The 27,239-nt window shown below is 40.5% G+C and overlaps 1 protein-coding gene across 12 annotated transcripts in view; it reads left to right on the forward strand.

Moving 5' to 3' along the window:
* MICU1 (mitochondrial calcium uptake 1) overlaps nt 1-27,239 on the forward strand; it is a 105,761-nt gene that overhangs the window by 35,260 nt on the left and 43,262 nt on the right. For 9 of the 12 annotated variants that reach the window (XM_040607612.1, XM_040607616.1, XM_040607615.1 and 6 more), the window contains 3 exons: nt 6,144-6,187; nt 19,020-19,085; nt 20,391-20,505. In XM_040607612.1, coding sequence (XP_040463546.1) covers nt 6,144-6,187; nt 19,020-19,085; nt 20,391-20,505 — 225 coding nt within the window. Of the gene's footprint in view, nt 1-6,143; nt 6,188-12,559; nt 12,572-19,019; nt 19,086-19,386; nt 19,393-20,390; nt 20,506-27,239 lie in introns of all 12 variants that reach the window. The other 3 variants (XM_040607620.1, XM_040607621.1, XM_040607622.1) reach the window with 3 other exon arrangements.

The following is a 27,239-nucleotide window of genomic DNA, read 5'->3' on the forward strand; positions in this document are numbered from 1 at the left end:
GCTGGAAAGACCTTTAGGGAAAGGATGTGTGGGTGAAAGGGAGAGGTAACACAGTGGTTATCTCCTAAACCAGGAAGGTGAATAGATGTGGGTATTTTTTCTGTGAAAATACATCATTCCTAGGCAAGAATCATCTTTGGGGCCGTAACACCTAATATGAGAGACCCCAGGAACCTAGCCAAGGAGGAGCAAGTGAGAGGTGCTTTTACATGCATGTTTATGTGATAGTCATCAGAAGAAACAGATAGTTAGGGTTTCCAGTATAGATGACGGGTTGATATGGCTGATCAGTTGTGTTATGAATGAACATCTCGTAGAGAGACTGACTTGTCCATTGGAGGAGGGGGAGATAAGTGAGGGCGAAGTAGTTCCTTGAAAGAACAAAACAGTTCTAGACTTTAACACAAAGCTGAGAGTGTTGCCCCCTGAACAGTCTCAGGCTGCTTATTGTTTGCTTGCAGATCACATTTGAAGTTCGGGGGAAAACACTCATATAAAAATCAGAAGCTGGGTTACAGCTGTGGAGGGGAAAACTTGGTCCAGTGTTTTTTCTTCCCGTAACATAGCATGTTGCATGTACAGTTAACAGACTCTTTTTCAGTCTTCATAATTAGCCCTTTTGCTCATCTACTTTCAAGAAAAAGAGTCCATGTTATATATCAAGCAACAGGAAAGGAAAAGCAGAGGATGATTAAATGTTACCCAAATAAGGTGAAACATCTTACAAAGATAAAGACTGGAAGGAGTTGAAAAGGTTTCTATTAGTGGAAAACTGCTGGCATCCCAGAGGAGATAATGATGGTTTCTAATTGATCTCAACTGTGTTCTTAACATACTATAATAATTATTCTAGAAGCTCATTTGTTAATATCTTTTAAAACTGCAATCTATAATCTGTTGCCCATGGATTTATTTTTTTTTCTTCAGGATAAAAGGAAGAGCTTGGTATTTTAGATATTTATCAAGTATGGTCATTAGCTGGCTTTGAGTGAATCTGTGGAATGTTTGTTTTCATTAATTGATAGAAATATAATAAGCATTTGACTTAAGATTCAAGAACAAGAGTAACAGCAGGTTATTATGTGGGGTTTTTTTTTCCTTTACATAAATAATTCCTTCCCCATTCAAATATGCTCTCCACCCCCCCCACCCCCCAAAAAAAATTAATGCAGAGAATATGGTTCTCCTGTCGAACACCCTCCTTCCCCCATTGTGGGAGGCAGTGAGTGTAAGTAATTTTTATTTTCAAACATTTTTATTTAGAGTGCTGTGTGAATACCATCACATGAATAAGAGTGGAGGCCTATGTTAGTATTGGTGAGTAAGTGGTGTCAGTCTAATCTGAAATAACAGTCCTAGTGGTGGTACTTGCTTAGGTACGCCACAGCAGCGCTGCTGTTTCTTTTGATCCCCTGATAGTACTTTAGGTGGTATCAGAATCTGTAGGAGTGATACATATTGGTACTTAAAGATTACAAACAAGCTGGTATAGTGAGCAAATTTGGAAATTGCTGCAGGTCACCATTGGCACTCTGAAACTGAGTGGCTGGTGCAGAGCCCTTGGCTGGGGAAGCAAAAGGGGCTTTCATAATCCAGACATGTAGTGAAAGGTGAGGTGGTTTTACAGTATTCCGTACAAATAAAACACATATTGTGGAGCAGGTCATGGCGAAAGCTCTGGGTTTGTTTGAGCAGAAACAAGTACCAAATCCCAGCTGCTCTGGATGCTCACTGTGCGAGCTGAAGTAGCCGTTGTGCACATTACGGTGTGTTCAGTCCTGGGGAGACTTTGTGAAGCAGCCAGCTGTCTTCCTGAAATGGTTTCTTTGGATTTCATTGCTGTCTCTCTTCAAGGAAATGCTTTAATTCATTTCTGGGGGAACAGTATTTCGGACTCCGCTTTTCAGCGCAAGGTGAAAAAGCTCTTTTTTTACTGTTAAACATACCTATTAGCTTGTGTTCCTGCAGCTCATCAGCAATAGCCCAGTCAGAGGATATTTGCTTTATGAATGTATCACTTACAGTCCTGCAGTAGCACGCTGCCTTTTGAATAACAAAGATGTAATAACTAACATTCTTTCCTTTCCTTGTTCAGATGTGACTGTCCTCATTCGTGCCGTGTTTCCTTTAGCTCTCCAGCCTACGCAAATGCTGAATTCCTATTGTAATGTCTTGAAGGAAAAGTATTTTGGGGTTTTTATGTAATGTAAAGAAAAAAGAACACAGGCATCAAGCCACACTCCCTCTTTTTTCTTGGTTTCCTTTTGTCAACTTTAAAGACTTGTGGAAAAACACATAGCTAAGTCCATAAAAAAGAAAATAAACTGTTTTGGAAAAAGGAAAATATATAGAGTAAAACTTTATACCTTGAATATATAAATGCCTTTTTTTCAGCTTTTGAATTAGCTTATTCTGTCGAGAGCTATGGTAAGGGGAATTGTATAGAAGGACTTAAGCATACAGCTTAGTTAATGCAGCAGAGCAGAATAGTATTGTGCATCGCTGGGAGAAAGGGTGAGCATAAAACACTGATGTGAACCAATAGGCTTGTGCTTGCAATAGAACCTTAGATTTATACAATTGTTTAGATTGGAAAAGACCTTTAAGATCATCAAGTCCAACTGTTAACCTAGAACTGTCAAGTCTACCACTAAACATGTCCTTAAGCACCACAGCTACATGTCTTTTAAATACCTCCAGGGATGGGAATTCCACCGATTCCCTGGGCAGCCTGGTCCAATGCTTGACCACCCTGTCAGTGAGGACATTTTTCCCAATATCCAATCTAAACCTCCCCTGCTACAACTTGAGGCCATTTTCATCTTGTCCTATTGCTTGGTACTTGGGAGAAGAGACCGACCCCCACCTGCCTACCGCCCCTTTCAGGCAGCTGTAGAGAGCAGCAAGGTCCCCCCTGAACCACCCCCCTCTCCAGGCTAAACAGCCCCAGGTCCCTCAGCTGCTCCTCATAGGACTTGTTCTCTGGAGCCTTCACCAGCTTTGTTGACCTTCTCTGGACACGCTCCAGCACCTCGGTGTCTGTCTTGTGATGAGGGGCCCAAAACTATATGCTGAATACAAGTATTTGAGGTGCAGCCTCACCAATGCTGAGCACAGGGGGACATTGTCTCCTCCTGGCCACACTCATTTCAGATAAAGGCCAGGATGCTCTTGGCCTCCTTGGCCCCCTGGGCACAGTGCTGGCCCATGCCCAGCCGGCCGTCAGCCAGCACCCCCAGGGCCTTCCCCGCCAGGCAGCTTCCCAGCCGCTCTGCCCCAGCCTGTGGGGCTGTGTGGGGCTGCTGTGACCCACGGGCAGGACCCGGCACTGAGCCTGGTTGAACCTCATACAGTCGGCCTCAGCCCATCGGTCCCTCCTGTCCAGACCCCTCTGCAGAGCCTGCCTGCCCTCCAGCAGATCAGCACTCCCACCAACACAACTTGGTGTTGTCTGCGAACATACTGAGGGTACACTTGATCCCCTCATCCGGGTTGTCAATAGGGATGTTAAACAGAACCAGCCCCAGTGCTGAGCCCTGGGGAGCACCGTTTGTGACTGGCTGCCAACTGGATTGAGCTCCCTTCACCAACACTGTCTTCCAGGGCGTGCTAATACACTGACTTGAAAAAAGGCAGCAGCAGAAGTGACACATTTTTGTGCTGCTTTTTCATATAAATGTGTCTCCCCAATCTCCAAAACATGCATAAATCAAGGTTATATATTTGCTTGTCATCAGATGTGATTGTGTTGAAGGAGACTGACGTGATATAGGTAATGGTAGCTACATTCCTGCATCTGCTGTGTTGGGGTAAGCAGTTTTTTCTTCAGCAAATAATGAAGTGCTTGGAACTCTTAAGCTTGAGGACAGATCTGGCAGCTTCTATACCTGGCATGAGGGTTTGGATGCAGTTACAGAAGAGCTGTATGGAAGTCAAGGTCCATCATTGTTTTTCACAGGAATAGTCTCGGGTTACCCAGATGCTTTGGTTTTCCATGTCTTTCTGTTGCATGCCATAGTAATTGAGGAAACGCATGGAAACAAACATCTCCGTGCTTAGGTGAATGAGGCTGGACCAAACCCTAGTCTGGAGGCAAACTACCCTGTATTCAAAACTCCTGATTTCACCAGTGTGTTTTTCTTTTGCTGACTCCATTATTGTGATTTGTTGGTGCTTTTTAGTCCCCTCCAGTCATTCCCTGCATCTTCTCCCCTTTTGCCCGCCTCATGTTCATCTGTGGAGAGCACAAATTTTGTAATACTAGCCTCTTGCTTTAGTACAGGTACTGGTATTCTTCCCATTCATCTGTTTTTAATAACTTTTCTGCATGTATATGCAGAATAACGTATATATTATTTATTATATAAATATTTATTATCTGTATTTAGAAATACATTTTGAAAATATTATTGTTCATCTTGTCTTGCTGTTCATCTATGTGAGCATCCGTTCATTTTGGATCTCCTTTGAAACCTTTGTTTTCCCAGCAGCAGTGTCCAGTTGTGGGCAGGGGGTGGCGGTATTCTTAAGACATGCTTTTACTTGCTTTTTTTAAACGGTCCTTTTTTAGGTCTCGGTGAGTACATGTATGATGTCGGGTTGTCAGAGATACGTCTTACAGCACTCTTTCCTGGCATAGGAACAGGTGTTTTTGAGAAATGACTTTGTTACAACACGTGGACATAAACTAAGCTTAGCTTAGCGGTCGGCATCCAGATGGATGGTTGGGGTGAGCTCCGACCAGGTAATGTGTCTCTGGTAAAATAAGCACATTTACCAAATGAATCCTCCTCTGAATGTGACAATACTTAATGTACTGTGTTTATACACACAACTCTGAGGAAGACAAAAGTCACAAGATGATTATTAAAGTCTGAAAATGGGTACGAATATGCAGTTTTCACTCTTACTGTCAGGTGCACAAAATACTGAGAAGGTTTCTGGCTTGGATATTCACAAATTCAGAAAACCCTCTGAAAATTGCCGAGTTTTAGCTGCTTTGGTTCAGAAAGGTCAAGGGGACCCTGGAGTGATTAATCACTCCATTTTCTGCACTGTGTAACCATGATGAACCTTTCCAGTAGATGGGGAAGGCTTTTATTATCCTCCTTCTTGAGCAGGTGATGCAGCAGGCATGGGAGAGGTTTTATTTTGTTATTTTCATCTTTTTTTCTAATTCGAATTGAAATGAGGATGTGATAATTATCATAAACAGTGGCAGAAAATGAATGGGATGTAACTCTGATGAGTGGTTTTATTCTTCAGAGAGCTGAAAATTGGCCTGTGCTCTCCCGAATTACTGGAAGTGTTCGATTTGAGTTCTGCTTAATCTTCTCTCAGGGTGCATCTTCCCGACTTTGGATTGCAAACTTCAGATAATTAATCTTCCTGAATATTTTTGTCATCTTGCTTATATGTGTATTCATCAGTTTACATACACCCTGCTGGGCATTGCGGATTAGATGGAGAGCTCTGTACCTTAATTCTGTAAATGCTGGGGTTTCTTCTCCGCTTTTCAAGGTAGAAAAAACATTTTGGGATGGTATGAGAGATTGAATTTACTAGTATAAATAATATTTCTTTCTGTCTTTCTCCAAAATGCTCTCCTAGCTATTGCGCTTGCCTTCTTACAAATGCAGCCACAACTTATCTCCTGTAAAATCTTTGTACGAGCACTTTTAAACAAGTTTTGGATTTATTTGGGAATATCCCAGTTAATTATGTGGACAATATTTTTTCCTCCCATTTGTGAACTAGTTAAAAGATGTTATTAAAAGCAGTAACAGTTTTATGAACACAAATTTACATGGGGAATCATGAGCAAAATGTTTGCGGGCTAATAGTGCAAAAATCTGTGCTGGGGTGGGTATTTCAGACTCTTGGGAGTTGCTGGGAACTGTTCTCCTACTGACCTTGCTGGAAGGAGGTTTTCTGCTCTGATCCCATGTATTTGTTGTCTTTCATGATCAAAATACAAAGTACTAAATGTACAAAGCCAAAAAAATTTTCCTTCCATTGGTGTTATTCAGACAGTGCATTTTACTTTCTAATCCTCAGTCAAACAGGAAACCCAAGAAGTACTTACTTTTACACTCTTAAGAGCATTATTATTTTTTTTAAATACCTTTTTTTTTCTCTTTCAGACCTGGGCCTGGATCAGTTTATAGTGAAACGCTATGATGGGAAGGTGAGAACATTAGGCTATTAAGTATATATTGTTTAATGGCTTTTTTACCTAGAGTTCCTTAGTTATTACCTGCATGTGGGTGTAAGTTAAATGAAGTATTCAAAATACTCACTTCTGAGCTTTTTGTTGTTGGTAGCATTGAAGTGCTTTTTCTGTAATGACAGAAAGATATTTTTTTTAAGGTGTCTTATTTTAATGTTTATGGTCAAAATATCACCTCTTCTTATCTCTTGGTATGTCAGGAAACTATAGGTTACAATCATGTTTCCTTGCTGCTTTTTTATGACTGTATGAAACCCCCACGTTACACCATTTCAAGGGAAGCTTGTTTGACCTTTCCCTTCCCGATTCATCTCCAGATTCCTAAAGGAAGGAGACACTCTTGTGTTTTTATCTGCATCCTGAGCATGTATTTCTCCCCCCGAACAGCCTTACTCCGTTCCCCTTTTGAACCCTAGGTCCTTCCTACAGTGGTACACAGCTGTTCTGGATGTTTGTGCTGTCACAATACGTGTTGGTAAAATGTTGAGCACGCTCTGATCTAGTTTTGTCTGCCTGTGTAAGTGGAGCCATGTAGCATCCTACCTGTTATTATGGAAATCAGAGACCCAATTAACCGCAGTGTAAATCCCAGTGGTATGGAGGAGTACAGGAAAGGCACCTCTGACCCTAGGACTAGCAGCTCATATTGACTCCCTGATGCAGATAACTGCAGGTTAGTTTTCCATCATATCGTCATGGGCACATAACAGTTCTCCAGCTTTTAGCAATGTTTTCATTTCATCTGCATAATCTGAAAATAAAGCTTCTGTTTTCCCAAGGTGAAGTCAGCATCTTATCCCTTCATTGCTGAGTGAGGTACCTGACAAAGTATCAGGCATTTCCAGAAAGCCTCGATGCTGAAAAAAAATTCATTTAAGGCTTTATATAAACACAGTGTGGCCTGAACACGTGCATTTCCCTGTCTTGTTTTGTGTTCCGTAGGGAAGGGTAAATGCCAAAGGTGATCAAATACCCGGGGTTACTGTTGTCAGTGCTGTACAAGTGTTCTGGTTACCCAGACAGCAGAGCAAGATTTTGCTTGAAAACAGATAATTGGAAGGTAGTATTCGGAACAGTTAGTTTTGATGCATAAAACTACAAAGCATGCTGTGAACACTTGTTTTCTTCTCCCCCTGCCACAAACTTAATGTCTGTTTTCATGATTGAACAAAAAAACCCCAAACCCCCAAAATACAAACAGACAAAAAGTACATACATTCTTTGCAAAATATCAAATGTTTCTCGTTGTGGTTTATGACAGCCTGTTTTGCATCCACTCACTTTTATCATTTTTTCTTGTCAAGCTATTGCACTCATCCCTTAGGCTTTACATAAACAAGGTTTGTTTGTAGGGAAGTAATGCTAAATCCCACGCTATTTTTGCTAATCGTTCCTCTGTTCCTGAGCACTCTGCAGTCGGTTCCTATCACATTTTATAAAAGATCCAAAGGCAGTCCCTTTGCTGAACTCAACTTTCTGTTCCTCTGCTCCTCAGCACCGAGGGCTTGAATTGCAACACATTTGAATGTGATGGACACAGGGGTGTTGAAAATCCACGGTTGGTGTTTGAGGTACTTGGCTGTGCACCATCATCCATGCTCTTAGGATCTTGCCATTCAGCAAGGCTGATTCTATGCTGGCTGAAGGGTGGAGAACAGATAGCCTTTGCCTTATGCACTAACCACCTTTCACTCTGATCTGTAACAGAGTGAAATTGCTTTTTATGTAACTTACAGATGTCAGTGCTGCACTTGGATCTCTGTGCGCTGTGGTTTGGATAGTCTGAAAGTGAGGCAGCAGATTTAGGGTATTGCAGTGGACTTTTCATTATTGTTCTCTTCTCCTGGGACCTATTTTTTCCACAGTCTAATAACACCCTAGAAGCAGTTTGCTCTCTTGAAAATGAAGATATAGAGGTTCTTGTTTGCTTGGCTGTCTGCTTAAAGATACCTTGGGACTGGCTAAATCTGGCTGTGGCTATTAGGGTAGCGATAATGTTCAGGTGAGAGGATAATTTGAGGAGGGTATAAAGTAAGTTGGCCTTGGCTCTCCCTTGGTAATGAAAGAAGCTGAGAGTAGCTTGATCTGTCTGATAGCATCTTGTTCTCATTTTATTGCTTGCTCTGTGTTTCAGTTTAAAAAACAACACTGTCTTTTCTCAGTCAAGCACCAGCTGAGGTGCTGCAGAGCTAACCTTACTCATTTGAGTTTCACTTGCATAGTAGCACCCAAGGGATAAAACCCTCTTGCATCTTTTTCTCCTTGCCTATTTACAACTACATATTCTTCTTGGGTTATCAAAGCATCCTCTACCTGGAGATGACTTTCTGGTGCTTCACCTTTGTGCATTGGTGGAGCTGATGAGCTTTCAAGCAGAAGAGTAAGAGGTCCATCAGTCCCTTAAGCATCCTTAGGAATGTCACGCAGGTAATGGGACTTGTGGTACAGGCATGCACTCAAAAAGTAATAGGCCTGTTCAGTGGAAAATTCCTCTTCATGTTTAAAGTGAAAGGAGTTTATGAGTGGTCAGACTCAAGCAAGCTGTGGTACTGAAAAGTACTGACAATCTGCAGGCTAAATCTTGGCTGAAGAGTAGAAAATGGAATTAGTTTTAGTTCCAAGCAAAGACGTATACCCATGGTTGCATGCAAGTAATAATTTCAAAAGCGATTATGTTAAAAGAATAGAACCAGCAGTGCAGTCAGTTGCATTTTAATTACGTATTACAAGACAGTGTTTAAAGTACCAGTGTGAATTTTGAGCATGTATGTTTGAGATTTAAATGCTACAGCATTAGTAAGGAGATGTATGAGCTGCTCTTTTCACAGAATCAATTTTATTTACATAAAACTACCATCAAAACAACTAATTGGCTGTCGTGCAGTGATTGAGACTGGTCTTGCCAAAGGGTTTTGTGATGTGCCTCTGTTGTAATTGCATTGGGTTTCTGAAGCATCTTGCTGTGCATGTGATTGAATGCTATAGTGAGAAGACAATACCTGCTTTTTTTTTTCCTCTTCCTGCCCCTTCTCCTTCCTAGTGATAATTTATAGTTGATGGAGAGGGAGGTAAATGTTACTGCCTTATTAATGGAAACAATGCTTCTGTAATTTGAGCCTAAATGCTTTTTCTTCCTGATTGCGAGACCAAAAACCCTAGAGACATTCATCCAGCAAAAACTCATGGTCAGATCTGTTTGCCAGCATGAACTCATACTTTTTTTTGACCTGCTGCTGGGCTGAGTGTATAAGGGGCAACTGTCCCTAGTTCCATTTTTGTCTTGAGTGTGGTGGTTTCTCCCCCAGGGAAGCAAGCTCTGGAAAATAGGGGAGAAAAAGCATAGATTACTATTCATTCAGAGTAGAATTAATCAGGCTGCAGACATTTCAAGGTCTTCATACTGAGCCTGAACAAATGGCTGATGTGAGAATAGACACAATCTAATGTGTACCTTGTGGTGCTGTAGCTTGAAGGTGTCCAGAGCACTATGTTCATCTGTTCTGTTTCCACTGTGTCTCTTTCCTCCTCTTGCATTTTGACAGTGGGAAAGCAAATGCTTTAACCCATCTGTAGGAGAAATACCTCCTGTTGTCCCTTCTCTTGTTCTACCATGTTGAAAAATATATCTCTGGTTGGGAGGCGTGAAGTCCTACTTAATTTAAGATGTTCCCCTGCTACATAATGTTTGTTAGGCCTTAAGCAAGGGTGCTTTTGAGGGTGACATGGAGATGTTCTTTGCACATTTGATTTTCAAATGGAGGCATTGTGCTGTTTCATCACTCACTACTTGCATCTTGCTTAGCAAGAGGATAGTAATGAATAAGCTGTCACAAAGTAGAAGTATATGTCTTAGCACAGGTAACATGGTGTAAGCTTCATTAATGCTATGTAAGTTGTAATACAGATTTTGTTTAAAATTTCTTTTTTCATGCCTTCTGTTTCTTGGTATTTTTTTTTTTTGCTTATGCATTAATTATCGACAAGCTTAATTTCCCAAAGAAAAAAAGAAATTATGCTGTTAATGGTGTTCCTCTGAAGCATGATCTGCATATCTACCCTGTTGAGAGCAAAACTGCGCCCTGTCACCTGGGTCCTTTGGTGCACCAGGGCAGCTGCCAGGCACTCCACAGCTGAGCTTTCAGCAGTAGAGCTTGGTGGAGAGGTGTGAGTAGAGGCAGAAAATGGATGTGGTGGGTGCACAGCATGTGCAGTTGGGTGCTCACACTGAAGGTAAGATGTAGTGCTTTTAAGAGACCTCTAGCCTATTTAGGAAAAAAACCCCAACCACCTGAGATGGCTTATTAGTTTAATACAGAATACACTTCACTTGCTGGTTTTGTTCTCTTGTGGGGAAAATTTCTTGCTGCTGCTTAATATGAACAAAAGCCTTTGAGCTACCAGCAACAGCTTACCCTCCTGCTACCATTGCTGCAGTAAATAATTATAGAGGCTTTCAATGCCCTCTAATTAAATTTATGAATTACGTATTTCCTGCCAGCATTTATATTTACATCTCTAGATGTTTGGGGATGCTGTAGAGTAATGCAGGGTAATAGCAAAATGAAGGAAAAGGAAAATACTTCAGATGGTTTCTGTAAGGGCCAGTAAAACATCTGAAATTTGCTTCCACTGTATAATGCAAGCTTGTATCGTGGACCAATACAATGATTATCTTAAATTACACTTATCTGCCATGGCTGTGTAACTGGAGGTCTGTGTCCATTAAAGAAGAGTTGCTGGGAGTCAGCTCAGGAGTAAGATTTAAAGAGCATCTTGGGAGCAGAGAAGCCTAAAAACATGTACTCAGGAAGAATTCCTATGGAAAAGGGTGGAAGTAGATCCTTTTCTGGTGGATTGAAGGACCTTGCTGCCAGGCTTGAAGGAAGGGGAAAAAGGAGCCTCTATTTATTAGCCTGAATTTGTGGGGTCCTTTGCTTTGTGTATGAGCTAAGGCTGGAGTGTGAGACTTCCACCAGAGTGGCATGAGCTGCTGTAGACCCAAACTTGAAGCAAATGAAGCAAGCTCAAAGTCCTGCCATCATTCAGGAGCCAAACATTGCATTAGAGCTCTGTGCTCCTGTGGTGTTTGAAGTGCCTCTGAAACCTTCATTCAAAAGGATGCAACTCTAAATGATACCTTAACAAAAGCAAGCTGTTGCAATTCAGTAAATAGCATTGTAAACTGCATGTGCAGTGAATTTTCTGAGCCGTTAACAGAGAGGGATAGTTACTACTTTCTCTATCTTAGATCCAATGAAAACAGGTGAGGAGTCCTTTAAATACAACTGCATGAGGTCTTGCCAGTGTCTGTTGTAAGAATGGTTGAAATAAATGGGTCCCCAGTGCCAGCAGCTGGAGCTGTTGAGTCTAGGTTATAACTTGTTTGAAGATACCTTGAAGCATTCAGCTATCCCAGTCCATAATCTGTGTAAAATGTCATTGTCCAATTTCAGATTTCCAGATTTTAAATTCCTTCACCTTCTGATCTCAGCGCAGGCAGCATTTACATAGTAACCAGGAGACGTCTTCTTACATAGATAATAACCTTACACACGTTTATATGAAAGTTCCTCTACTATTCCCAAAAGTGTCATAACGAACTGGTGGGAGATAATTCTTGCCTGTGACCCTTTGTGGAAACAAACAGAGACAGTTTATTGCAGTTAATCAGAAAATCTGATCTGAACTGACACCTTTTTTTCTTTTCTTGATTTCCTTTGCTGACGGCACTGTCCGTGTTTGTGAGTTTTTGCTTGCTGTCTTTTTCCTCCCAGCCAAACTTGGCCCTCCCATTGCTTTGGTTAGCAGTTTTGAGTTACTTTTGTGTTCCTCACTCCTTTTCCCTGTTTGCGAGGACCTGTGTGGACACTGAACTGCAAATTCTTCCCCTGACTTGTTTTTAATGAAAAAAAAAAATCATAAAAAAATACTTAATTGCTTCTAACATGGGAAAATGCATGGTGCACAAACATCCCTATGGACACCTGGGTTGCTTTACATCCATGTACAGAACATGTTTCATCCTTTCCTAACTCCCCTACCAGCAGTTCGTGGTGTATTTCAGTTTTGACAGAAGTCTACTTGCTATTATCTTTTTGTACTGCTAATTCTGTTGCTCGTTTTCACAGGACTCGTTTGGCAGACGCTACTAAAATGCTCTGGTTGCTGTATGTCATCTTTTATTCTGGTTTCTAGGTATCCAGCAGGTGTTTCTTCCAGCTACTAATATCACTGATACTTGTGACTTTATTCTAATTATGGTTTGGGTTTTTTTGTAACCAAGCATTCCCTCATTTTCTTCCCTTTTCTAACCCTCTCCCCTTCCACCAGGATTTCTGGCAGGTACAAAGCAGACAGCATGTGCTTTGATTAGTTTGTGCTTCAGACCTCATACTATGCACTTTTCATGTAAAAGGGACAGTGTATGCTCACCTCTTCTCCCTGCTCCTTTAATAAATAATGCTTGTATCTGGCTTGTTAAGAGTACTGTCCTCAGGGTAACTATTAATACATAGCTTTATTATCGGGGACATCTTTGAGCAAAGCTTGAATGTTTATCTCCCTGTCCTCCGATTTTCATGATGCCTTTTGAGGCTTCTGACTTACTCTGCAGCTTGGTGAGACTGGGATAGAGCTGGATCTGTTGTAAATGGTATTTTCTGCTCAAGGCCAAAAAAGTTAGTGTTACTGACTTTGATGAAAAAGGACAGGTGTCTCTCTGGCCAAATGCTGTGAGGAAGCATCATGTATATGAATGTGTGTAAGTTTGGGGAAGGTAATTCTTGCAAACTTTCTTGAATTCTTCAAGTATTAAATAATATTTTAGGAAGAAGATATTTAGATGCTAGAGTTCATAAGAGGGTTTCTAGGAAAAACAACTAGAAAGCAGAGAGGCGTTCATTCAGTAAGAGGGAAATGTACTCTGAACATGTTCAGTTTGTACTGTAGCTTTGTGACCTTAATGAAATCCACAGGGGAAGTTAGCAAAAAATAAGCAACTTGGTGACAAAGTGCCCTTAGTGGGTATATGCAGTCTTTTTAACAAAGAAGTGGTTTATGGGATCATTTTTGGCTTTAATTTCTTTGATAGTTTTGCTGGCATTAGATTAATGCTTAATACTTAAGGGATACAAAACTGAGCTCTGAAAACTCTGTCCTTGGGTAATGTGGTGTTGGTAGGGAGAAGGGAGGAGGGAAGGAGAACGGATTGAGCAAGGTGGGAAGAAACGTTTTAGGAGATGCTTGACCTCACTGGTTGTAAAAGGATGGGAGATCTGGGTGGGAGACGCGGGGGAAGAAGAAAGGCGGAGTGGAAGAGAATGGCAAGATTTTTAGTTGTATCATAATTTGGTTCCTTAAACTATTTGCAGTCATGATGACAATCTCTAATTACATGATTACATGTGTTTTTTCCCCAAACGCCTTTCTCATTTGGTGGTTGGTTAGTACCGAATGTATATCCCCAACCTCATCATCTGAGCCCATGTTTAATACTTGATTTCTATTCAGAATCATTATTTTTCTCGTGTACTCTTACACTGGATTTTTTTTATCTGAGAAGATGAGCAGACTGCATTATCAACACAGTGAGTTCATCTTGGTAATGCAGGCTGAGACAAGGGAAAGCAGTATCCCAACTTCCGTCTGGAGACCTAAACAGCCATTTAAATTCAAAGGTGTCAAAAGTCAACTCATTTTAGAAGCATGATTTAGGACATCAAGGACCTAATTTTAATCTTCCTACATCAAATTTCCATGACTAATGCCACTGTGGTCCTACAGATTGTGATTTCATTACCCTGCGGAGGACTGAAACAGTGCAGTGGAGGGGAGCAGAAGTGTAGGCTGTCCCTTTTCTGAGGCATTTCCTATTTGCTTTTCCAGCAGGGGTTTCTCCCTCGCATGAGTGGGTCTGCTGCCTGTGAAGGGTCGGGAAAGTCTGTGTCCTTTTTTTTCTTAGCCATACAGAATGCTGGCCTTGCGTTTCGGGTGCCATTTGTTTTAAAGGTGATGAATATTTACAGCCTTGCTGGAAGGAAGGAATGCAAGTTTCTCTTTCCAGTCTCAGGAGACCACCTGTAGTAGTAATTGCTGCCTAATTTTTGATTCTCTGTACGTGTCCAAATTTCAGGGGTAGAGAGTGTGCAGAATAATTTCATGTATATCCAGCTCTGTATTTTTGCCCCCCTTTGTGTATATACAGATAAAATAATCCCCAAATCAAAGGTTTTAAAAAAACCTCTTTATTAAAATACACTCTTGAAAGGTTATAAGCTGCAGTATTTATCTGCCAACAGTAAATTTTAAGCATTTTCCTATGCTAACATTCACCCAGCATGATTTGCCATGCAGAATCTGTTTGCATTTGCCTGTGTTAGTATGTAGACTTCATAGTAAATTATCTAGAGCCACTAGGAATGATACTGTGAACATTTCCAGTGCAAAAAGATGTTTATGAGTTTCAGAAAGTCCTTGTTCTGTTTCCATCACAACCTTAAACACTCTATTCTTATTTAGTGATATATAAAAAGTGACAGAAAAAATCCCAGGCGGTGTGTCTCAAATGACCTATTTTGCATCCACATTCTAAAGCTAGCTTTAAAAACTTTTCAGTCCCTCAGTTCTCTCCCAAGTCCTTTTATTGTCCTTGTTTCATATCACAGAGGGACCTCCCCCACCTCTTTTTCCCTAAAGGGCTTTTGAATGTCTGAGCTGAAAGGCTCAACTTTTAAATCTGATTCTGAAAGCTTTTTTATTTCTTTATTTCAATTTTCTTAATTTAGGTAGTGAGGTGCCAACATGAGTTGTCTTGAAATCTCTAAATAAATGGCTTTGGTTCTTCAAAGTTTATATCCTAAAAAAATGAGCAAAATTTAAAAATCTCCCACATTTCAGAGCCTCCAGTTCAGCATTTTTGATGCAGGCAGAGATCAAAGCATTAATATTCTTAGTTACCGTAACAGGCTGCATTGCCTGCAGTTTTCGCTGGCATTTTTAAGGGGTTTTTTTTTCCCTTATCTGTCTTGTGTGATAGACTAACACAGAGCATCTGCTGCAAACACATAGACATAGTCGTGAGAGTCTCTTAAGTATTTCCCCAGATTTTAAACAGTTCTGCTTGGGAAGGAGCTGTAGTAGTCCATGCCAGCATGATGATGTCCTGCAGGCTTTGGTGGACCAGGCAAATAGGAGCCACGTCAATGCTTATTTAAATGTTGCGTAGCACTAATAAGATGGCAGATGCTAGCTAATTTTTTTAAAGATGTTGAACAATATGCACAGTAGGTGCTAAAGAGTGTTTAAAATGCGTTAATTAAATGGATTGTCCAATAAATTTTAAGAAAAAAATAGTTTTCTCATCCTTAGAGGGATTCCCAGTAGTTTTTTATTTATAGGAATGCTGTCTACTGATTTAAGCCCAAGGTATCAAGCCATGTACGAGCAGGGCTAATAGCACATCAAGTCTAGGCATGCTGCTTAATGTTACATGCACAAGTACTAATGTGAGGTTCCTTTCCTTTTCTTAGAGAGATTTCCTTTATAAAGAGGCACATATCCCAAAATTGTAATAATAGGGAAAGTCATCTTTACATTATGAAGCCAGAAAACACAGAAATAAGGAAAGAAATTGTCCATGAGGCCAACTTGTAACAGATTTTTTTGGAAACTCCTAATGTGGAAAAGAGAGTGTTTCTTTTTAACAATGAACTTACAGCATTTTAACTTCTCCTGTATGCCTGCAGCTAACCACGTAATAAATACATTAATAGGTGTCTTTTCAATGTTTTGCATAACTGAAGGTGGTCAGTTGGGACTGAAAGAGAATTGCTTTGCAGCAAGGTGACTTCACTGAAATGTTCATGGGTTTGTATTTACTTACACAATATTAGTAACCTTAACGCATTTCTTTTTAAGTGGAACAAACTGAGTAACTGCGTATGATGACATTTGTCAGTAAAAGATGGTTATGCTTCACCTAAAATTCTGTACTAATTTACAAAATTACTTTCTGGTTCTGGAGAAATACTCATTATATTGCATGCACTTTGATATTTATTTTATTGTCATTTTGGCAGGCATAAGTCACTGTTGAGTGGTCACATAAGGCTGATAAATTCCTGAAGCCTTGGTTCATTTAAGTACAAAGGTGATACTGAATCATAAACAAGTTACATGAATAAATGTGCCGAAAGTGTGTTTTCTCCTTCAGATTGAAACGCAAACTTGTCAGCTCTTAAGTGACTTACCAAGAATGTGTTCTTCCTGAAGTGGCAAACTAAATGCTACTTATTAAGCAGTTTCTGAAATGCAAAAGGAAGTGGAGCTGCAAGGATTTAGCTGATAAAGCTTTTCTAAATCTGCATTAGGAATGCAGAGCAGACCCCAGCACTGCACCTTGCACCTGTCTCTGTACAGAAGACATCCCTTAATTTGCAAAAATACATCTTTTTTCAGATTTGCATAATTAAATATTAACACGTTTCACTCTTCATTCAGCCCTGGGAAAACATTTTTAAAATCCAAAATAAAAGTATTATTTGGCAAGGAATGGAAGGGATCAGTGGGAGTTTTTCCCAAAAAAATGTGTTACCTGGGAGCTGTACAGTGTACTTGGCACAAGGGAGGCTCCAGCAGTAGATCAGTTTGGGGGTAGAATATGTGACGTTTGTGATATATCTTTGGGTGCTTTGCTTGCTTGCAGTCAGCCCGTAACACGAGTCTGTGGAGTTGCCTGCATATGGCATGCAACTGGGTTTCCTGCAGCACATGGGTCTGGGGGAGGTTGGTCACTGTTACTGATATGTTCAGCCCCTGTTCTGGTCCTGTTTGTTGGGCTTGAAGCCTGAGTTGGAAAGGGCAAACCAAGCTTGTATTTTGAAATGCAGTTACGTTATTTTTTTTTACCTGTTGTTGATGTCTGGTATTGTAAGATAATCTGCCTGAATGCCTGTAAAAAGTTTTTATTCCGCTGGGACTGGACTGGTGGCTTTTCACAGAACTTACACAGCCATGCTTGTGCTGAAATGGTATACTTGAAAATTTTTTTCTTTTTACATATTAATTTGGATGTTTGCTTGTTTGTCTGCTTGTTTAATATGAATCTACTGCTTGATTTAAAAATACATGATAATTGGTAACTGTTTACCATGGCTTGCTCACTTGTGAATGCTCAGTTTTTAATGTTTTTTTGGGTGTGCTGAATGATCTTAACAAATTATCTGGTTTTGGGAATGGATTTAACATAGAAAAAAATCTTCAGTGAAAGAAAATAGTCTGTTTTAACTGAGCACTTTGAGAATTAAGTTGTGTTCAGATACAAAAGGGTGTGAAATGTGAAAGTTGTATGAAATTGTGGGAATAACTGATTTGTCAAGATGACATGTCTCTAAAAGAGGATGAAGGCTTGGAAAGGGATCTTTCCCTACATTTTCTGATCCTATGCATTACCCTTCTGGCTAGAAGGGATGATAGAGTATGGTAGAGAAGAGATGATAGACAGTAGGATGTGGAAAAGAAGCTTGAGGACTATGGACGGTGGTTTTAGATGTTAGTGAGGACCGACCTTGGACTTCTCCACCTTGAACTTGGAGGATCACAGCAGTCCATGTTGTGCTTTGTAAAGTAGGTAGATTGGTTTGGGATTGCTTCTTTCTCCGCCCCCTGGGGATTAATTCTGTAAATACAATGTTTAATGGTGGGAAACAACCCCTGATGAGGGTGCTTTCAGCCTTTCCTATAGTAGGGTGAGCTTCTCACGTACTTTGTGGAAAGCAATCAAACATGCAGCTTCTCAGTGAGCCAGAAGAAAATAAATGGGAGGATAATTAATTTTTCTAAACGATTGTCCTAGCACTGGGAGCCTGGAAATCTTATCAGTTAGGTCAGTTGTTTCTCCTATTATAAGATCAGTGGGAGAAATTCCCTTTCCCAGTAGCTGCAGGCAGCCTGAACACCATAGTTACAGTGTATGTTCCCCTTCCCCAGGTTTCTGACAAGTATATGCTTGTTTAAAATAAATACATTTTTTTACTTTGTTTGCTCCAAGTAAGGTGCAAATGAGTAAATGCTTCTCCCTCCCATCTGTCTACACCTTTGTGTTTCGGAGAGCAACTAACTTAATACCTCTTTTTATTGTTACTCTATGGATGTGGTTTTCAGCTTATGAGGAATATTTTTAGCTGTTTTGATGCTGACTATGAATTTTAAGTGCAGAAGAGAAATGCAGAAAAACTAATAAACCAACCTCTGGAACTTTTTCGTGGGATCCTTTGAGCGAGTGAAGTAGGATGCTAATAGCTAGTTTATGATAAAAGCCACTGAAGACAGTCAATGGGAGTGATAGCAGTGATAAATCACATGAGCAGGTGAGATGCTGGCAACACCACCAGCATCAATCGCAGAAAACTGTCTCCGTAAATCCTCCCTTCATTTTAAAGGAAAATGAGACATTGTTTATTTGTCCTTAACGTAAGCATCAGTGTAATTTTGCTTTGGATCTACCTCAATGGGAAGGGAAGCAAAAACATTTTTTTCAGTAAATGATCCTTCAACCTGGTATCCTGTAAGCATAAACAGCAATTATCTTGCATGAAATGAATGCCATTAGCATGTTGTCTGCTGTTAGTGATTTGCCTTTTATTAAATTCTTGATACTCTCCAGATGGAAAAGGTAGAGCTACTGGGAAGGGGGTTATTTGATCAATAGAGCTGAACTTTTTTCCCCTGGAAACTGTATTTTTGGTGATCTATATGATTATTTTTGTCTCTTTTCTTGTGGTTTCTGAGCCAGATACGGGTTAAATTTTCATCTAAATTATTAGCTGAGCTCATCCCCACTCTGCAGTCACATACAATGGTGAGTTCTCTCAAAAAAAAACCCAAAAACCCAAAAAAACCAAAAAACCTGAGGTGGATGAGAGACATCAGCTGCAGACAGTGGGTCTGACCTGGAAAGGCTACATGCTAACTCTTGCTGGGATGTCTACTTAGGCTTCTTAGCGGTGCCCAATCAAAGCAACGACCTGGTTGCTCCAAAACTTTCTTGCTCTTTTTGCCAGTCTAACCAATCAACTTGATGTTATGTTTTGCCTGCTTATTTTATTGTTGGTTAACCAGTTTTCTTTCCTTTATCTTGTATATGATGGGATCTCCGCTAGACAGAGGTAACAGTGGGGGACAGTTGTGTAGCTGGACCCTGGTGTGGTGGTGTTTGTTGGTGGTTTTTCCTAAAACCGTTCCTAAATTCAGCCTTGCTTTTCACCATGCTTCTGTGCTTGCATGATATGGTTTCTGTGAAATAACCTCATCCACACCTACTCTCCTATATATTAATTTCATTTTTCTTTTGTGTGTGTGTGTGCGCCGCCTCCTGCCGTGTTCTTAAAATGGGTCACTGGTGTGGATTTCCTAACAGTTCTATGGATCCTTTCCAGTCTTTGAAGGTTCTGCGGATCAAAGGGATTTGGATTTTTAGATTAGTAAAAGATAGGAGCTGATAAAACACATGTAGTATTTTCTATTAAAACAAGATGTTGAAAAAGAACTGGAGCAAGAGAGAGATGGACTGAGATTGGTATTGGTCCCAGTCCTCCTAGTGAGCTTACTAAACACACTCCTGAATTGTGTTCTTTTTTTAGCTACCTGTTTTTAATAACTTTGATCGTACTTTATATTAATGTGAAATACCAATAGCCAAGAAAACTACAGCAAAGTATAACTAAAATAATATATATTACAATAACTGTAGGTATTAGTGAAATATAATAACTTCTTTTTGAATCCTGTATTAAAAGATCTGATTCATAACACTGTCTCTCAAAGATTCAGACTATTAACACTGTCTCTCAAAGATTCAGACTATTTTAAGCATAAGGGACACAGTTTTATTTACCTGTATTTCAGCTAGGCTAAACCAACTAATTAATACTGCGCAATTCCTTATCTCTCATTTGAGATGGGGAAGCACCGATCTTTGCAGAGAATTTCTGGCAGATTTGAAGGCTGGAAAAGGTCTACTGAATATGAATGGAGATAGTAGGGGTGTGTGTGTGTATGTGGAATGGCTTGTTGGTGATAAGGATGCAAAGAAAGCCTTCCATTTCTCTATTTAATTGATTGCTTTGTTTTCTCTTTCTGGGGTGTGCATCGGATGAATAAATAGAAATTATCCCAGGAGCGAGAGAAGTTTGCTGATGAGGACAGCATATTTTATGCACTTGGAGAATGTGGACTCATTTCTTTTTCTGACTACATCTTCCTCACAACGGTCCTTTCCAGTAAGTACAGTGGGGTTTTTTTCTCTGCAGTTACTGCTTTTTTTAAGTTTTGAAGGTTTACAAGCAATGAGGTTGCTATTGTTGTCTACATACATTTCCCTAAAAGGAATTCTTGATTGCTTGAAATTGGAGCTGAATGACTAATTGCTATTGCTTCAGCTGGTTTAGACTTAGCTTTGAGTGGTTCAGAAAGATAAGCAGATCGATGACTTCTGAAGATTTGTTTGTCGTTTTAGAATGTTGCACATTTTTTTTAAATGAGTCATTTGACCTGCTGTTCAAAACTGTAAATGGAGATGTGTTCTTGATTTGTGTGTATAAGATATTCTTATGTTTGGAGGAATATTGCTTTCCAGCTCTTCACTGGTTACAAGACTATGCAAACTCTCTTTTCCCGCTGTATCTTCACTTGGGTATATTCAGGCTTGTGCCTGATGTAATCCAATAAAGACAGAAGTTAAGCTGTAACGTTTCAACAAATATCATGAGATACTTTCTGTCTTTTCACGCTGCTGCACTTGACTTGCATTTTTGGTATTTCTGTGTTTTGCAAATCTGTTCCAGCAAAGTCTTCTGCACTTGAAGTGCTGGCACATCAAAGTTTCCTTTGTTGGCAAGAAACAGTGAAACTGAAGCCTTTGGTAAAGTCAAATGGCATTTCTAGACTTTCTTAATAGGGAAAGCAAGTTCAAAACCTCGTTTGCAGAGCTTCTCTAGCCACTTGGAAGGTGCTGCGTCACCAACAGGAAAGTCAAGGGACATTCCAGTTATTTTTCAGCCCCATTAGAAAATATTGGTTAGTGGGGAATATGCCATTGTCCAAATGAAGTTGAGGTATTTTATTTTCAGACTTCTCCCTCCACCCCGAGGGGGGGAAAAAAAAAAGAGCGAGAGAGAATCTGGCCATTTAATCTTGCAAGTATCCATTTCACAATGACCTGATTACAGGAATTAAAAAGCTGGATGCTTCCCAGCTTACTACAGATTGCCGTTGTTGCCTGCCCTGTGCTGTCTGGGGAGTCAGCTGGGTAATTCACTGATGTTTTATAAAAGCAATGGGCACTTCATTTTCCCCTGTGTTCTTGCATGCTGTAACACAGACAAATGAAAGAGGCAGCTCTTCATTTACTGAGGATACGTTACTGGGGAGAAGCAACATTCAAGGTCTTGTTTGTTGTTAAATGGGCATGGACTGGGGGAAACCATGTTAAGTGACCTTCATGTCACAAAAAGAAATACTGGGAGGTAAAGCTTGAGAGTTCAAGCCAGGGAATTTGTTTTATGATTTTAATCTGCTTTTTTTGTTTGAATGAGTCTCAGAACTGACTCTTAAGACTTTAATTATGCTGAAATTACCTAAGGTATTTTCACTTGTGTGATGAGGGCTTTTCATCTGAGTCTCCACAGATGACAATGAACTCTCAAACCTGTTGTATCACATTACTGAATGTGGCTTAGAAAACACTCATAACCTTGGTTTCATGGCTGTGCTGGTGGTGAACAACCTCCTAATCAAGTATGCAAGGTGCAAAATTAATATGCTTCCATAGGCAGCAGAAAGAGAAATTGTTTTTGCGTTGGTTTAATGTATTTCTTGTGAGAATAAAAGGGACCACTTTGTGTCGGAGTAGCAGCCAGCCTTGTTTTTGAGGGCTGTGCGGAAGGGACAAGTTTTTAAACATGTTCACAATTACCGGGGAATTAGACTAACAAGAGGAGACAGAATTGGGTGGCGTGTGCTTTGAGGAACAATGTGAAAGGTGGGCAAGGCAGGAGCTTTCAAAAAGGAAAAAAAATTAAAAAAAAAAAAAAAAAAGACAAAAAAAGTGTTCCATGACTTTTAAGCTGAATTTTAGGTATTGGGGAGTTTGCAGAATGGTTACTGAAGGTGGAGGAATGTCTCTGGAGCTACTGTCAAACGGTGATTCCCCAGAGGAAGAGTTTTGGTTTCATTTTTAAAGCATTTGCTTTTATGAAAATAAAACCTCCCAAACAAACCTTGTCCTGTGGCTAGATAGAAAATTCACTGTTTCGCCATGCTGGTTTACTTTCCTATTGGTAAGCATTACCTCGCAGGAATCCAGTAGTTCCTGATTGTATTTTTTTTTCCCCTGGGAAATAAATAGAATGAGGAAACTACTTGTTAATTGTGACAGTTCAATATTGGTTTTCTCACTGTGTTGTTTTAATAACCCAAACATTAAGAAGGTATCTGGACAAGAGTGAGCTGTAGACTACATCAAATAGCTCAGAGCCACTAAATGCTGAGAAAAGAAGGTGGTGGTCTGTGCAGTAAAGCAGGGTAGTTGGAAGGTGGAGTGTGAGATCGGATCTGGGGGTGGGAGGCAGGAGGGAGAGATGATCCTCTGCTGTGCTCAGAAGTGATGGGGAGAGATCAATTGTGGTCTGGTCTGGCTTATTGAACTCAAAACTGATCAATGATAACCTCTGAAAGCAAGAAACCCAAAGGGGTTTGTGTTATTATTGTGTTTTTTGGGAGGATCATGCTCAGCAAGTCTGCTGAGATGGTTCATACCCATCTCCCTGGACCCACCAAAAGCACTGCTGGGCTTTGAGAGTGCTTCCCAAAGCTTTTCATTTAATTTGTCTTTGCAGCTTCAGCTGAGCTCACTTCAACTGTATTTTCTGAAATGCGAATCGTGTGGCAGCTGCAAGGGAGGGAGATGAGGAGAGAGGGCTGAAGGCTTCATCTGTGTGTTGCTTGCAGAGAGCTGTTTGCGTATTGCACAGAAAATGAAGTCTGTCACCATATTTTATTTACGAGTGATTTCTCGCTCTAGCACTGTCTGTTCTTATCGGTTGCTGTGTTTCTGTGAAAATATATTTTTAAAACTGCTAATAAAATAGCATTTAACTGCTTCAGGAAGTCAGTCTTCTATTAAAGGCAATGAGAGCTGAATGGCCTTGAGGATACCCCATGGCTTCTATTGCTCCAGCCACTCCTGTTTTGGGGCAGAGGTGGAAAGATGAGCAAAATACAGGATAAGCAAACCACTGATGTGATTTCCCCTGGGTCTTTCAAATGTCACAGGAAAGCAAAGACATAGCTTCCCTAACCAAAGAGGTTTTTGCTTTTCAACTTGCAGAACAGGTGGAGGAAGTAAAGAAAGAGCTTTTCCATCATCAGTGACTGCAATTTCAGAGCAAACGTGGTCTGTTGTCCAGGCGCACTAATGCCTGCTTGATTAACAGGTACTGAAGGGAGCTGGGCATTAAAAGAATAAGTTGGTGTTGTTCCTGTAATTGGACTGTCACTGTGTCTTGATGTGCCCTCCTGGAACGGAGTTAAATAGCATTGGCTCAAGCCAAAGTAATTACTCTTTTCCCAGGGCTCTCGTAGCAAACCAGCAGCTCCTCCCTCTCCTGTGGGTTCGTTCTAGAGCACAGCATGCTGCTGTCCCTTAGGGTACTGGCCTGCAAGAGGCCTCTTGCCTAGGATAGATTGACGGGGGTTTTTTCCTTTCCTCTGTGTAGGAAGTAAATCCCAAGCCATCTAGGTCTGGCAGTTGTTTACTGGCCAGATATTGAGTGGTGTGTGGGTCATGCAGCAGAGGCAGTATGGCATGCTCTCCTGCACTGGTGGCACGATCTCCAGGGTGTGTTTGCGCTGTGGCTGTTTTGAGTATGTATTGCTGGCTGACATGAGTGTCTTCAGCCTCCTTCAACCAGAGCTTGACCTCTCCAGTTCAAAAACCAACATTAGGGAATGGGGTGCTCTACCAGCCTCTCTGCCTGCAGTCTTCCCTTGGTCTTTCTGTGTTCATCTCTTCATCCCTTGTATTTGCATGGTGGGATGGGCTGATGGATCTCCACCAGTCTCCTCTATCAGAGGACAGTAAATTTGCAGTGGGGAAGGACTAGTCTGTGTGCAGCACTTGTTAGCCTGATTGACAAATTCCAGAAACTTACTTGCCATTCTATAGAATTAGGAAATAGAGTAATTTTGTGTGGCTGATAGCAGTATCCCAGAACCTGTAGGTGTTTGGGGTGTCCTCTTTCTCCAGGGGTTCCCTGGAGAGCACGGATTCTAATGGCCTTCATCTGGAGCTGGCACTTCCACAGCTTGTTTCAGAGTCCTTATTTCAGGGAAGCATTTTTTCAAATGAGTAGCCAGAAGTTTCACTTCCTCTAAGTAACATCACCAAAAAATCACTCTACTTCGTCAAAGAAATTCTCAACTGCATCTGAAGGGAGGAATGTTTATTCTCCAAAAGTGTGTTAAAACCAGTTTTCCTAAAATGCAATATCTCTGCTTGAGGTGGATGCTCTACAGACACTTAATTTTTGTGTGCAACCACATACTGAATGAGTTGCAATAGGAGTCAGAGGGAAAGACGTGTTGGGAGGTGTCTCTTCAAGTGTGGAATATTGTGTTTGGGGGAAACAGAAGATCAAATGAACGCAAAAATAGCAAAATTGGCATTTCTCATCAGCGAGCATTTATTGCCTTTCAGAATGCATTGCTTCTGGTGACAATAAATGGCAATAAAGAGCAGTTGAGTGCTGCAAATTGGTCCATTGGATAATTGAAAATAGTTTAAAAATACATAATTGGCTTAAAGATGGCCTAATCAATCCATCTAATCTCTCAGAGGTTCCCTGGGGCTTTATACTGATGGATTGAGTGGGTTTTTTCAGTGGTCAGTGCTGCTGCTTATCATCTGTTTGTCTGGTGGAGGTTGGTCATCTTCATAACGCTACTGTGTGTGGCTTTTGCTTTTTTTTATTGCCTTTCTGTTCCCAAATACTTGATTTGAACAAATGAGTTGATAAAAATGTTAATTGCCCTTTGCACCAACTCCCAGATTAGTTGAAAAAGGAACTTGGTGTGTAAAGCTGGTGGGGAACCATGGATCTACAGAATGATTTCAACATGATCTAGATTTCAAGGTATAGTTACATATGTCTCAAAGCTAGGAATAGGTAACTGATGAATTGGTATCCGGTAGCATGTTTTCATTTATATTAATGATTTTGAGGAATCATTAGGAAGTCATTGTATTCTCTTGAACATCTAAAGACTAGAAATAAAGCTAGAAAAGAAACTGCAGTTGCCCTGACCAGTTCCTTATTCATTGTCCAAGGGAAATTAGTTGTATTATAAACTCTTGATTCTTGATAATGTTAAAAAGGATGGCAAGGAGATAGGTCACAAAATCAAAGAAGCTGGAAATGCAGCAGAGCACTTGGGGAAATTACAGAAATGAGTTTCCCTTGTGAAGACAGGCATTGCGCTGTATTAAAAGCAAACAGTCATTTAAATGGTTTTGATAATCATTGCAGGAGGAATATTGCATTCATTTTGAGGCATCTTAATTAAGCAGACAATGGAGAAATTTAGAAAAGCTGCAGTGGAGAATGGTAAAACTGGAGAGCAGAATAAAAGAGGGAGGACAAAAAGGCTAAGCTTAGCTAGGCAAACTGGTGTCTGTGTTTTTTATGATCTGCAAGTTTCTGTAAGGTGTATGTACAAGAGGAAGAAGAGAAATGGAGGTTGTACAGGCTGATGTAACCACAAGTAATGGGGCAGGGTGGGCAAGGGGGGGTTAGCTGCCGTCGGGATGACTCTTCCCCAATAAATCCTGGTCAGAAACATCACACCCAAGAGGAGAGGCAGAAATCATCTCACTTGAGACTAGTAAATTCAGACTGCCCAGATATCAGGGACATAAATCTTAATGAACATTTCTTCCTGAGCAGGAGCGGGATGAGCTAATTGTCTTCAGTGCCCTCTGGTTTCCCTGGCTCAGGTTCATGTTTGGATTTAAGTGTTGTTACAAGTATGTGGAATTAGATATGCAGATCACAGGAAGAAACAGCCTATGTTGCTTATTGGGAAACTGAATTACTTCATTTCTTTAGCTAATTAAAAGCTACTTTCCTTCCCTGTCCTTAGAAAATACTGACCCTGCAAATTTTTGATGCTGAACTGTTAATTTTAATTTTGCAAGTGATGTTCTCCTCTGAGGCTTTGATAAATTGCTCTTGAAAATGTGTATTTAGAGAAGGAAAAGGAAGGAAATGGCCTTTGTGAGGGGTAAGTTAAGTATCTTGCTTTCTCTGTTCACCCTGTGTCTGTGTGAATGCGACATGGTATTACCTGTTTTCTTAAAAGGAAAAACCCCAACCCAAACACCATTTTTTAACAAGGAGTAACAAATTTTCAAATCTCAGCATATACATCATTATACCCTGGCAGAGAAAACGGGTGAGGAAAGATGTGTAAATTGTTCTTTTTCTAGCGTCTTGTAACTAGATTAGAGTTTTGTATAGTCCTCCTTTTCCTCTTAGAGGAAGGGACTCTTTCCATGCCATGCTAGATTTTGGGACTAATAAGAAATTGTGTCCAGGCTTTCGATTCATGTCCAGCCTATACTTGCAATTAAAGCGAATGAAGTTGGATGTGTTATTTAAATGTTAAGAGGGTAGTTGGAAGATACTTAATATTGTTGCTCTTCAAGGAAATGGGGAGTTAATCACTGGAAATGATGGATGGATACAGAGGAGGGTTTTGGTATAAATCCCTTTAATTAGATTGCATCCTTGGAGAGCTTATGGAGTCGATGTTGGGGACAGCCAGTCCCCCCGATGACAGCTCAGCTAATGCTGAATTAATGAGAGATGGCAGGCAAAGGTCTCCTCATCCCAGCAGCCAGGACAGCAGAGCTGGGTGGAGGCATGGCTTCTGCTGCAGGGCTGTGTATGGAAGAGAA

Source organism: Falco naumanni, chromosome 9 (genome assembly GCF_017639655.2).
Source record: "Falco naumanni isolate bFalNau1 chromosome 9, bFalNau1.pat, whole genome shotgun sequence".
NCBI lineage: Eukaryota > Metazoa > Chordata > Aves > Falconiformes > Falconidae > Falco > Falco naumanni.